General features: G+C 38.4%; 2 protein-coding genes across 4 annotated transcripts; both read right to left on the reverse strand.

Annotated features, from left to right (window-relative positions):
- Nucleotides 1-196: 196 nt before the first annotated feature.
- Nucleotides 197-5,995, reverse strand: LOC141676529 (phosphoinositide phospholipase C 6-like). Of its 3 annotated transcripts, none has more exons than XM_074482194.1 (13): nucleotides 5,237-5,995; nucleotides 4,067-4,263; nucleotides 3,404-3,539; nucleotides 3,043-3,312; nucleotides 2,898-2,963; nucleotides 2,685-2,786; nucleotides 2,180-2,593; nucleotides 2,002-2,094; nucleotides 1,705-1,922; nucleotides 1,495-1,612; nucleotides 1,086-1,235; nucleotides 890-976; nucleotides 197-712 (listed from the first exon to the last, which is right to left on the reverse strand). In XM_074482194.1, the coding sequence occupies exons 1-13, from the start codon at nucleotides 5,558-5,560 to the stop codon at nucleotides 419-421; spliced, it is 2,469 nt and encodes an 822-aa protein (XP_074338295.1). In that variant the 5' UTR covers nucleotides 5,561-5,995; the 3' UTR covers nucleotides 197-418. The 3 variants fall into 3 exon arrangements, with proteins under 3 accessions (XP_074338295.1, XP_074338296.1, XP_074338297.1); XM_074482195.1 differs by having other exon boundaries at nucleotides 2,922-2,963; nucleotides 5,237-5,994; XM_074482196.1 differs by lacking the exon at nucleotides 2,002-2,094.
- Nucleotides 5,996-10,430: 4,435 nt separating this feature from the next.
- On the reverse strand, nucleotides 10,431-11,315 carry LOC141679348 (uncharacterized). The gene has a single exon (XM_074485850.1). The coding sequence runs from the start codon at nucleotides 11,313-11,315 to the stop codon at nucleotides 10,431-10,433; it is 885 nt and encodes a 294-aa protein (XP_074341951.1).
- Between the last annotated feature and the right edge of the window lie 1,664 nt (nucleotides 11,316-12,979).

Below are 12,979 nucleotides of genomic sequence, written 5' to 3' on the forward strand. Positions count from 1 at the left end.
TAAGCCTAATTAAAAATGCCAGAAGAAGTGAAAGAGATACAGTTTGGGGTGAACGGTTAAACCTAGAAGAGGCAAGGAGGTGTGACTCGCAGAGAAAATTATCGTTAGGCCCAATTTTCTTGTTTGTCTGAATCATTCGGCCCAAATTTAAATCGAAATGAACTGACAAATTTGTTCATATTTGTTTGCAAGCATAAAGGATAAAACTGTATGACTAACATTCACAACCCACACAAATTTCAAACAGTGAATATTGTTTCTTAGCAAGGAAAGAAACCTGAGAACTGCAATATCTACTTTCAATCGACTGTCAATTAACACTAAGAGCTAGCTATACAGAAAGAAGCAGCATAGAAAATCCTAAAAATGTCTATGAAGATGCTGTGATCATATTCTATAAAGAGAGAAAACTATGGTGTTATACAAACTGAAACCGCATAAGAAGCCTTACAGATTTATATTTTTCACCCTTCCTGTCATAGAGAGGGACTGCTCGAATTCCAGGTTTCAACTCTGAGACAGGCAAACATGTCTGCCCACCAAAATCATCCTTATCGGAAATATCATGTTCACTTACTTCAATCCGAAGCAATGCCAGCTCCGGGACTCTCAATGGAAACACAAACTCTTCATCCCAACTAGGTGTCCAATCATCCACAATAATCTTAGTCTTGGTCTTTGCAAAGTCTGCCGGTGCTCCAACAATATACATCTGACATTTATAATATGACAGCGAGGTTTCATTATGTCTTTTATTAAATTAGAAGGACTACTTTGATAGCCTACCAGTGAGGTACTCATAAACTCGTCTTAACAGCAAAGACAGAACAAGGGAACGTCGTGTTTCATCAGTTAAGAAAACTGGTTCATGTAATTTACTCCAACTAACCTTTGTGTAAAAATCTGGCGGCGAGTAAGTATCAAAATGTGTGTGGCTAAAATCTAAACGCCATCCATCCCCCAGGTATACTTTCACCTGTCAATTGAACATTTATTCCAATATAATGTCATAAAAGAGATTGAAAGTATCTGTAACAATGCAATAATTTCTTCCCAATCAGTTAAAACTTAAAAACTCCACTCGCCTTTAATGTTGTCTTCTCAGGCAATGTTGCTCTGGGATCAAATACTTCATGCGGAGCTCTCTTCATGAGGATCTCAGGTTTCTTAACATAGCCACAACCGCCATTGCCTCTAAACATTCCATGCATCAACCAGAGTGATTTTCCATAACCCTGTAAGACAGAAACCAGAGTGATTGTTTAAGATAGATAATTGACACACAGGTTCTCATTCTAGATATGTTAAAGTTTATTTGTACTTTCAAATCGTATTTAGCAGTGGCAGATCCAACCAAAAATATTTACACAACACAAATTCTATTTAGCAAGAAAAACATTTTAAATTAAAATCTGACCAAGGCTATAGAAAGCATTTAGGTAAAAACATTTTGGTAAATTATGACCAAAACAAATGAGTGACACCAGAGCTAACCTGCATATTAAAGGCAACCATCTGCGCTCCAACCATCCATCCCTGAAGTGGTTCAAAATTTGAGGAGGTTACCCGTGTTCCTTTTGGATATACTCTCACTATATTCTTCTGCGTGAACCTAAAGAGATGGTTAGATGAAGCATCGATATATAAAAATAAATTATATCTGTTTGTCTAATTTAAGAATCTGTTATAAACTTCAGCAATTACCTTACAATATCTGTTGCGTAAGATTCAGCTGCCCTTGCAAGTTCATGTTCACTCAAACTAAGCCGCTTAACTTTTTCAGCTTCAGCTATAAATGTCTTTCTCAATCCATCCTTTGGTTTCTCAGCATGAATTGCAATCAACCTCTTATATACTGATGGTTTGGTTTGAGTCTTGTTGACATCCTCATCATCTTCAACAGCTTCTTCCTCATCGTCCCCCTATGCCAAAGCAAAGTTGAAACCGAGTGAGATCTCACCACAAAAACTGAAGCTGGGATACTCTAAATTTTCACCTCACCCATTCACAAGCATCAAGAAGTGACCCAAGACGCTTGTGTTCAGTAGTTCCAGTCTTAGATCTATTGGTGGAGACATCAAGATCTTCAGCATCCTTATCAATATCCATGAGTAAGTTAAAAGTAAACCAAGTCTTGACATGCATATGAGGGATGAAGCAAACGACATGTTTAACTCACCTTAAAATCGGTAGCTTGAACTGCCAACAGACGTTTGTATTCTGGTGTTCCAAGCGGACTAGATTTGCTATTTTCTAAATTGCGATCTTTAGCGCATTCATCAGATTCCTTAACCTGAGCAGAATTTTGGATATCTAAACTGGGGTCTTTTTCAAATCCATCAAGTGGACTAAACTGATTGTAATTCCGGTTGTCTATACTTGTAAGTCCAGCATGTTCATCAGTTTTCCTAAGATGGGTGGATAAGTGGCTGTTCATACAAGAGGGTACAGCATGTTCATCAGAGTCTTCAAGTTGGCTACGTAAGTGACTGTCTGTACCGGAGAGTCCAGCATGTTCATTAGTTTCCCCAAGATGGCTAGACAAATCAGTGTCTGTACTGCAGCCTTCAGCAAGGTCATTAGGTGGTTCAACCTAGCAATAGCATGTATATTATAGCAGATACTGAAACTTCCATCATATGTGTATACATTCCAAGTGGATTTGAAGAATACTAGTAGATTACCTTAAGATCAGCTGATTGCATAGCAAACAAGCGCTTAAATCCTGGTCCAAGTTCTTTGGAAGATTTGTGGCTTTCTGAACCACGCTCTTCATCATCCATTACCTAAACATAAGAATATTCAAAGATCGTCAGTCCTTGGAATATTAACAGTGAGAAAATCTTTGTATATGTATGCATGAATTGCGGCCATCTGCTTAATTATAACTCTCCAACCTGGTCTCTTGTGTTATTGTTTACCTCATCATCATCTCCATCCTGATCGGTGTTGTGCTCAAGTTTCTACAATCAACAAGCAAGACTGAGATTAACAAGTCTCTTAAAATTAAGTGGCAAAGATACAACTGTAAAGTTATAATACCCCCTGATCAGTTTCTGCTTCATCTGTGAGCCCTGGTGACCCCTTTTCCGACAAATCCTCTCCAGATGTCTTTTTCGTTTTCAGCGCGTTCTTTACCTTCACAGTTTTTAATTCAAGGGATTCTTTGGCTGGTTTTATTGAATCAAGGTATTCTTTAGGTGGTTTGGTTGAAAGAACAATCTGATGTTTTAGTGATTGAGGTGAAGGAAATACATCAAAGCACCCTGGTTCAGGGTAATATAGAAGTTCTCCGAAAATTTCAATTGCCATCTGACAGCCGATATATATTAGGGAAAAGCAAAGAATTAGAATCAAAACAAGTGCTCAAGAAGGTATATCGACTTAAATAAAGAAAGCTAACCTCTGCAACCTTTTCCCGAAGGCTTGGTGTTAGGTGGTCCTCTAAAGTTACTATGACAGGGTAAGAAGATTTAACAAATGCATGCTGCTTGATGGACTTAAAGCATTTGTCGAGCCTCACAGGAGTAGTCAGAGTCCTGGAGTTCATAAGATTTTCAGTTAAATCATACACAAGCCATACATAGACAATTATGAACTGGAGATACCAAGCATTCTACAGATTGTTTACAAACTCCATTAAGATGAAACTTTAGTACCAGAAAAATGCAGAAAAAGAAAATTATTAAGAAAGCTACGGTCAGCAGAAAAGACAAGCTAGGAGAACCTCTTTACATGTACAAAAAAAGTTAACCAGGCTGCGTCAACATGTAAAAACAAGCAGACCACTAAAAAATGTTAGCAACCAAAAATCCTCTTGGTGGTGTCTTGCAAGTAGAATGTGTTTGAAAACAGGGCAAATATTACACATTAGGTCAAATGCAGAGTGAAAAAGTACTGGCCACCAATTTCTTAAAGAATTATTTTGACTCTAAAAACTTTTATATGCATTTTTTTTTGTAATATTTTTCAGCTATACCACCTTGGTAAAGCTTAAAACCAATTATCTTCCTAAAGGGTTTGTTTGTCACAAAGGAAAACTTTATCCCGAAGGACGAGATCTTACCTTCCATGAAGAACATGAATTTCATCCTTTGCTGAATTTGGCCATACATCAAGTTCTATTCCCCTAACACCTCTTTCCAGAGCATTGATAATTGGGATATCACTACAATCACTGCTCAACTGGTTCCCTGTTAGGTAAGAGTTGTGACCTGTATATATGAAATAATGTTGCAACGGGGCAGTCATGTCATGGTGTACCTGAAACCAATCAACCTGTTATAAGGAAGGCAGTGAATTGTTTTAAAGGTATACCAGAGTTAAAATGCTTTTATTCCATACTCATGAAGCAGCAGTTAAATAGACGTAAAATATACTGATAAATATAAACTAAAGGGGGAGAAAAAAGAGAAAGAACTCAGGCCCTTATTTACGGGGCATGCGAATTTTATTTTCTTAAGCAGAAGTCCTTGAACTGCAGTGATCATTATTATTTTATAGTTATTGAAGCATCAAACAGAGAAAAAATCAAGTAAAGAGCATTGAAATTGATTGAAACATACTCTGTGTTTGTAATGAGAGTTTAAAGCAGATATCATAATTTACATTAAGTCTATAAGTTCTAAAATATATACTTTAATCGAAATGCAACTTCTGCATTGCATGTGGGATGACATGTGAAAATACCAGCTACAAAACATACCCGCAAGCACAAAAGAAGCATTTAGATAAACCTATTAAGTGCTGCAATACTAACAAAGAAAAACCATTCACAATGGAGTTTGTCCACTAAATTTTCATGCCACGGACATGGAGTAGTGAAGACAGAAACCACGCGCAAAGGTGTACTAATTTAGCAGAATTCACATTTGCAATTTGCAAACACACACAAAGGACTTGCAAGAATTATAATAACAATTACTGCTTTGTAGTAAACAAATTTTACATGTAGTGTATCTTATCCCAATTATATTGAGTTCCGAATTCAGTGTTCCTAAGGAGTAAAAGAAATATTCAATATAATTTACATAATTTCCAACTTTTTTAATTGTCCTTGGCGAAAAAACTAAATATTCACACACATGACCTCTTATTACCAATTAGAGGAAGACACAGCAGATACTAAACATTGGCAAAGCAGATTAACAAATTACTCATCTAAGCTAGTCATTCATGTGTAAACAAAATCAATAAAAGTGTACATAGCTACAAACAGCGAGAAGAAGTGTAGAACCTGTAAATTTATCGGGGGATTAAGATCATCCTGGAAGAGAAAAAAGTAGAAATCGTCTAACGTTAAATTATTTCGAGTGTACTTAGTCAAGTGATGCCTCCTAGCTAGAACCTGGTGCAATAAATCCTCTGTCATGGACAATGTATACCCCGCTTCACCCTGGAAATCGACAAGAAAACGCAGAAGCTGATCTGCAGACATTTGGGAGTCATCTTGGGTGTAAACAGAGAAAGCTTCGACAACGTCAGGAGGTGGACCATCTTCATTCATTTTAAACTTGCGGTTAAAGCATCCAAACATCTTGTAGTAATTGTAGCTACCCATCTTGTCGGATGATCCCTAACCCTTTAAACTTCCTAGCTTTCTCTACATATGTAAAATCTACTTTTAAGGGTATAGACTGTTGAATAATCTACTTTTTAAAGGGATGATAATATGTAAAATTATGTATATAGGATGAATGATTCCCCAGTCTAATTCTTTTGTCAGGGAATATATGATCCTTTGAAAATAGATTTTTTTTTTTTGTTTTTGAACTTCTCAGGGAATATATGATCTTTCAAAAATATATGAAAGATCCATAACTTGTCCCTAATTTCATGTCTGGATTGACATTTGAATATTCATTGGATGATGATTTGTTAAGAACAGAAATTGCAGAACATAAAAGATTTTGTATGAATCGGACTCTGGGAACTGGAGAGATGGAGAGAGAGAGAGAGAGAGAGAGAGAGAGAGAGGAGGAGGAGGAGGAGGATACTCCGTTTATGCTGGATCATTACATTCTGTACAACACATACGTGGGTGTATCTGTTTTATGTTTTATGTTTTCTCTATACTGAAACAATAAAATATTGACGTTCTGGTTTCTAATGTCTCTGCTTACTATTTCCCGCCAATATCGCTTGGTTTATGATTTTTTTTTCTATTACGGTGATCTTGTGAAAGGAAACAATTCTAATATTTTTGTATATATATTTATCCTATGCTTAAATTCAAAGAGCACAATCAAGGTTTCATCGATTATCGCTCAAATCAAAATTTGTATATAGTCATTTGAAAGACATATAAAACTAATTATTCAAAAGAAAAACATATATATAGTGGTAACAGAATACTAAGGATCTAGCCTGTCTGAAAATTGTGTAAAATTTTTTGTGGCACGTTAATTCTTCCAAATTCAACTGGCTCATCTTCCCTTGGTCCAACTGGGACTTGGGGCTCACGGAGGTTGATTATACCTGGAGTTGTAATTGAAAATGAAAACTACGCACACTTCGCAAGTACTCCCTCCGTTCGAACCAACAATATTAAGAGCTGTGAGTGCCGACAAGTTGATTCATTCTGTTCAACAAGCCACTCGACAGTCAATACCCAGTTATTGTTTCGATGCGTTGAGCTTGCATTTGCGATTTGAATTTAAACTTCTTGATAACAATGGTGAATTTGCTGATTTATGTATGCAGTTTAATCAAGATAGTTGAGAGAGAAAAGAAGTTCTTGATTAATCATTGATCTGCCTGCCTTTACAATCACATCTAATGTTGTTATATAGTACTGAGTACCAAATGGGAAAGAACTAACGGTCCAGATAGTGACCACGTTAAGAAATCACATCCTAGCCGAATGACTAATTAGCAGACAAAAGGGAGCCAATTTACTAACTATCAGACAAAAGAAGAACACAGGCACAGGTGGCTAGGTGATTTAGACTGTGGTCCTTCAATACTCCCCCTCAAGCAGGAGAAGGAGGCGCAGCGGAAGCTCCTAGCTTGCAGAGAAGATAGTTGTGCTGTTGAACCGGTAGGACTTTAGTAAGGAGATCGGCCACTTGTTCAGAGGAGGAGATATGTGAGGTCTGGATATGGCCATTATTGATTTGATCTCGCACAAAGTGGCAGTCGATCTCCACGTGCTTTGTGCGCTCGTGCTGAACTGGGTTAGCAGCAATTGCTAATGCTGCTTTGTTGTCACATTTGAGTTGAGTAGGTAGCAGTGCTTTGAATCCCAAGTCTTTAAGCAAAGCAGAAAGCCAGGTGACTTCACACGTTGTCATTGCCATGGCACGATATTCTGCCTCGGCAGATGATCGAGCAACCACGCTCTGTTTTTTAGACTTCCAAGAGATAGGTGAGTCACCGAGGAATATACAGTAGCCCGTGGTAGACTTCCTAGTTGCAAGACAACTAGCCCAATCGTTGTCGCAATATGCAGTAAGGTGAGCAGCACTGGAGGAAGCGAGTAGAATACCTTGAGATGGAGAACCAGCTAAGTAACGAAGAAGACGCTTGGCAGCTTGTAGGTGAACCGTAGTTGGAGCATTCATATATTGGCTGAGGGTGTGCACCGTAAAGGCTATGTCTGGACGGGTGATGGTGAGGTATATTAGTTGGCCAAGTAGTCGTTGGTAGGGTGTGGGGTTGGGGAGAGCATCACCAGCTGTTGGAGTAAGCTTAATGTGAGAGTCCATGGGAAGAGATAAAGGCTTGCAATTAAGTAGACCATGCTCTGTGGGAAGATCCATTGTGTACCTTTTCTGAGATATAAAAAACCCAGATGCAGATCTATCCACTTCGAGACACAGAAAGTAATGTATTAGACCAAGGTCCTTCATAAGAAATTTTGTGGATAACATGTGTTTGAGATCATTGATGAGTGACATATCAGACCCACACAGCAAAAGGTCATCGACATACACAAGGACAACTAGCATTGAGTGTGTAGTTTGCTTTAAAAATAGGCTATAGTCAGACTTTGATTGTTTAAAGTCCAAACTCAGAAGAGTCAAAGAGAGTTTTGAGAACCATAGGCGTGGGGCCTGTTTTAAACCGTAGAGTGCTTTATGTAGCTTGCAAACTAGAGTTGGTTTAGTAGTACCTGTTACTGGAGCAGCAGTAGTCAGTTGGATTCGACAGCCAAGGTGAGTGTACCCGGTAGGCATTTTCATATAAACATCTTCCAGAAGTTCGCCGTGCAAGAATGCATTGGACACATCCATTTGCAATGTGTGCCACTCCTCTACTGCAGCCACTGCTAACAGTGTGCGTACTGTGGTCATTTTCGCGACCGGAGCAAAGGTTTCTTGATAGTCCTCACCAAACTTTTGCCTGCACCCCAAGATAACCAATCGTGATTTGTATCTTTCAATGCTTCCATCCGGGTTGAATTTAGTTTTAAATAGCCATTTACAGCCAATGGCTGTTTTTCTCGATGGTAGCTCAGTTACAGACCAAGTGCCATTTCGTTCTAATGCCTCCAGTTCAGCATTCATTGCTGAGACCCAATGAGGGTATTGGACTGCCTCTTTGAAAGAAATTGGGTCATGTGTTGCTGTAAGTGTGGCCAGTAAGCAATTGAAGTTGGCATGGACTGATGTATTTGCCAGATTTGCAACAGGTTGAGAAGTATTGGTTGTGAGGTAGTCCTGTTGCCATTGTGGAGGACGATGATGTCTAGTTGATCTTCGTAGAGGAATACTAGTTTCTTGGGGAACTCCATCACCTTGCATATCATTACTTTCAGTCTGATCAGTGCTAGGTGATGCTGGTTGCGGCGCATCTATAAGAAGTAAGTCATCAAACAGATCTGAGTAAGAAGAATTATCAAGAGGTGGTATTGTATCAGTAACAGGCTGCATATATCTGGAGTTCGCTTCTGAAGAGAAAGGAAATATGTCCTCAAAAAATTTCACATCTCGTGAAATAAACTCAGTCATGATACTAAGGTTAATAAGACGATAGCCTTTCTTATGTGGTGGGTATCCCACAAAAACACAAGTGATTCCTCGAGCTGCGAATTTATCAGTAGAAGGTGTGTTATTGTAGCTTACAGCAAGACAACCAAATACACGCAGATGATCGTAGGTGGGTTCCTCTTTGTGCAACACTTCATAAGGGGACTTTCCCTTTAACAATGTAGTTGACAGCCTGTTAATTAGGTGGACTGCTGTCAAAACGCAGTCTCCCCACAACTTAGCTGGAATAGTAGCCTGAAACTTGAGAGCACGAGCAACCTCCAGTATGAAACGATGTTTTCGCTCTACCCTAGCGTTTTATTGTGGCCGGTATGGGCAAGTTGTCTGATGGATAATTCCATTGCTGGCTAAAAACTGCTTGCACATAGCATTGTTAAACTCCAAACCATTATCAGAACGTATGGTCTTAATTGAGAAATTGAAATGGTTTTGAACGTATGGGTGAAATACTTTTAAAGTCGATAGAACATCTGACTTGTTGGACAGAAGGTAAAGCCAAGTGTATCTTGTATGGTCATCTACCAAGGTTAAGAAATACCTACAAGTACCCTTTGTGTTAACTTTATAAGGTCCCCATAAATCAATGTGGACCAAGTCAAAAGGTTTGCTGGCATATGATTCACTGTATTGAAAAGGAAGTCTAGTAAAGCGAGCAAGGGGGCATGTAAGACACACATTGGAGCATTGTTTGGGTAGTATAGGGAGAGCAGAGATTTGTTTAATCTTATCAATAGGGGCATGGCCAAATCTATGATGCCAAAGTTCTAGAGTGGCACCATTCGAAGTCAATAGGGATGTGGGTACAATACTGTTTAGAGTAGGTGTGTGATGAGAGAATGAGGAATCAGATTGAGTGTGTGGACTATAATAGTATAAACCATTTTTAGCAGTTCCCATGCCCAACACTTTATTTGAGAGAGTGTCAACAATACAACAATGATGGGGAAAGAATTGAACTTGGCAATTATTATCTTTTATCAACTTCTGAACAGATAATAAATTATATTTGAAGTTGGGAACACACAACACTCCAGCAAGATTCAGATTATTAGGCAGAAGAACGGTACCTGTATGAGTTATGACTGTTGTGTCTCCATTTGGTAGGTTTATTTGAGGTGAGTTGATTGTAGGAACAACCATTTTCAGCATACTTAAAGAGGGTGTCATATGGTCCGAGGCACCGATATCTATAATCCATTCATCTGTTAGAAAAGCAGAGTTGTTGCAAGATATCATACCAGAAAAATGATATTCCAATTCTTCTATAGGCTCAGATGGTTTAGGTGTGTTTAGCTGTAGTTGGGGAACAAGCTGAGCTAGCTGCTCAAGCTGTTGTGGAGTGAAAAGAAGCCCTGGACTCGTAGAAGTTGTGGCATTAGCAACCATTCTTGGTTGATGAGGCTTTGTAGGCCATCGTGGCTGAGAATTTGAAGGTCGTTCTCAAGACAAATTCAGACTTGCTCTATACTTTGGGTGCCATTTTGGAAAACCAATAACGGTCCAACACTTCTCACGTGTATGGCCTTTAACATTGCAAGCAGTACATGTTACTGGTTTGTTAACATATTGTGGTGAGGGAGACTGAGGAGACTTGCTATAGAGTGCAGATAGTTCAACATCAGGTGTTATAGCTGAGAGCAGAGAGCGTTGTGCTTCCTCTTGCTGGATAACAGCAACAACTTGTTCAACAGTGGGCAGAGGCGTAATCATTAGAAGTTGACTACGTTGAGGTCCATAAGCTTCATTCAGGCCATTCAAGAACTGGAAGAGTCTTGCTTCCTCTTTCTGTAGTTCTACCTTACTTAAAAAAGTCTTGATTTCATCAGTAAGGCAGAGTATGGGCGGGAGAAGGTTCATAGAGTCAAGCTCTTCCCACAATATTTTCATTGTTGTATAATACTCATTAACTGAAGCTGTATGTTGTCGAACCTCATAGAGGTCTTTACAGAGTTTGTATTTACGAGACCCATTTGTCAGCATAAATCGTTTTTCTAAATTTTTCCACATTTCAAAAGCATTTGTCATGAACATAATGGATTGACGTACAGTGGGAGAGACATTACCTGTTATCAAGGCTATGACCATGTTATTACACGCTTCCCACATCTCTGCTTTTGTATTGTCGTCTGTGGGTTTTGTTACTGTCCCATTAACAAAGCCCAGCTTTCTTTTTGAGGCCAGGTTTATCTCCATGGAACGACTCCAAGATCTGTAGTCTGATGAGCCTTGCAGCTTCTCAACCTGTATTGAATTTGCGTTATCAGAAGGGTGAAGGAAAAGAGGGTTGAGCATGTCCTGATAAGATAGTCTAGCAGGTGTCCCCATTAAGCTAGTAGATCTGGTGAAAGAGATAGGGTTTAAGGTTTTAACAGGAGAGAGAAAAGTAGATCTGAGAGATGAGAAGAATAAAGTTCAAAAAACTTTTAAATATGGAGAGATTGAGAAGGGAATATCAGAAAAGAGAGAGAGCGTAGACAGGCAGGAAAGACTGCTCTGATACCATGATAACAATGGTGAATTTGCTGATTTATGTATGCAGTTTAATCAAGATAGTTGAGAGAGAAAAGAAGTTCTTGATTAATCATTGATCTGCTTGCCTTTACAATCATATCTAATGTTGTTATATAGTACTGAGTACCAAATGGGAAAGAACTAACGGTCCAGATAGTGACCACGTTAAGAAATCACATCCTAGCCGAATGACTAATTAGCAGACAAAAGGGAGCCAATTTACTAACTATCAGACAAAAGAAGAACACAGGCACAGGTGGCTAGGTGATTTAGACTGTGGTCCTTCAATACTTCTGAAACTAACCATAACACACACACACACACACGAATGAATAAAAAGGAAGAAGCAAAGTTTCATTTCACTTTTCATTAAAGAAGACAACATATCTGGCCACTGTGTTTTACTTCGATCGACGGCGTCGTCAATCTGATCTGTTATACTGTCTTTGACCTGGTTTTGGTATTAGACTTCATGTTCCTTGCATCACTTAAACAAACAACAGAAAACTATTCCGCAAAAATATTCATCCCGCACTCTCATTCATCAAGTTCATTATAATACAAATAGCGCAACTGCAATTCTGGTAAAATATGCTTTGAATTACAAGCATGACGAATCTCCGGGGCCAACAGTCCCTTCTACGTATTACCATGAAAGATAATGGTCTCCGGCAGAGGCCACCAAACAATACTACTATATATATATCCAACAGCTGTTAACACAATCTTAAAAAATATGACAATCTTTTGATAACAGAAGTTGTGACCCAGCACCATAAAGAAAGCAGTTGATGTTTTAGAAGATAGATGCAAATATTTTACAAGAAGAATTGAAGAATTACTGATATTGATAAAACTTTTGCAGAAGTTTCTCGGAATCAGTATTACATGGTAGGCAACTAGGCATCCCAACAAGTCAAATACTGGAACCATGATGCAATTTGATTAGCCAACCGGAGGTCTGTTGTTACTGCAAGTTACAGAGTTTACAGACAGAGGAATATAACATTTCCAGTAGTTTACTAGTAGAAGTAAAAATAATTTGATCTCAACACCAAAGCTATCATAATGGAGGATTATGACTGCAGAAAGCTGTACGAAAAATAACTACGGGTATTGCAATAATAATACAGAAGAATACCAACCCAATCACACGGCCAGCCAGAGTGGTAATCAATCATATAAATCTACGTTGTGTGCGTCAACTACCATGTAAAACATCTTTCTGCTTAAGGCTCCTTAATTTAACTGAAAGCAAGCCCATCTATGATAATTAGGCAATTTACTTATATGCAAAAGTAATGTTAGTAATATGAAAAGGAAAACAACCTCTAATCGCAAGATAAGTCTATGCCTGTACCGGCACTAAAAAAGAAAAAAAAAACTCTATACTTTCATAATCCCACATTACAGTCATTCATTGATATCACTAACGACAGTAAATTGCTATTCCATAAATTTACCAGAAAAGCATATTA

The sequence above is a fragment of the Apium graveolens genome, chromosome 8, assembly GCF_009905375.1.
Source record: "Apium graveolens cultivar Ventura chromosome 8, ASM990537v1, whole genome shotgun sequence".
Lineage (NCBI taxonomy): Eukaryota > Viridiplantae > Streptophyta > Magnoliopsida > Apiales > Apiaceae > Apium > Apium graveolens.

Coding starts and splice junctions, on each gene's coding strand:
- LOC141679348 (XM_074485850.1), bottom strand. CDS start 11,315: ATGGGGACACCTGCTAGACTATCTTATCAGGACATGCTCAACCCTCTT.
- LOC141676529 (XM_074482194.1), bottom strand. CDS start 5,560: ATGGGTAGCTACAATTACTACAAGATGTTTGGATGCTTTAACCGCAAG. Junction 3,540..4,066: donor ATTCATGTTCTTCATGGAAG/GTAAGATCTCGT, acceptor TATGAACTCCAG/GACTCTGACTACTCCTGTGA. Junction 2,095..2,179: donor TTCAAGCTACCGATTTTAAG/GTGAGTTAAACA, acceptor GATATTGATAAG/GATGCTGAAGATCTTGATGT.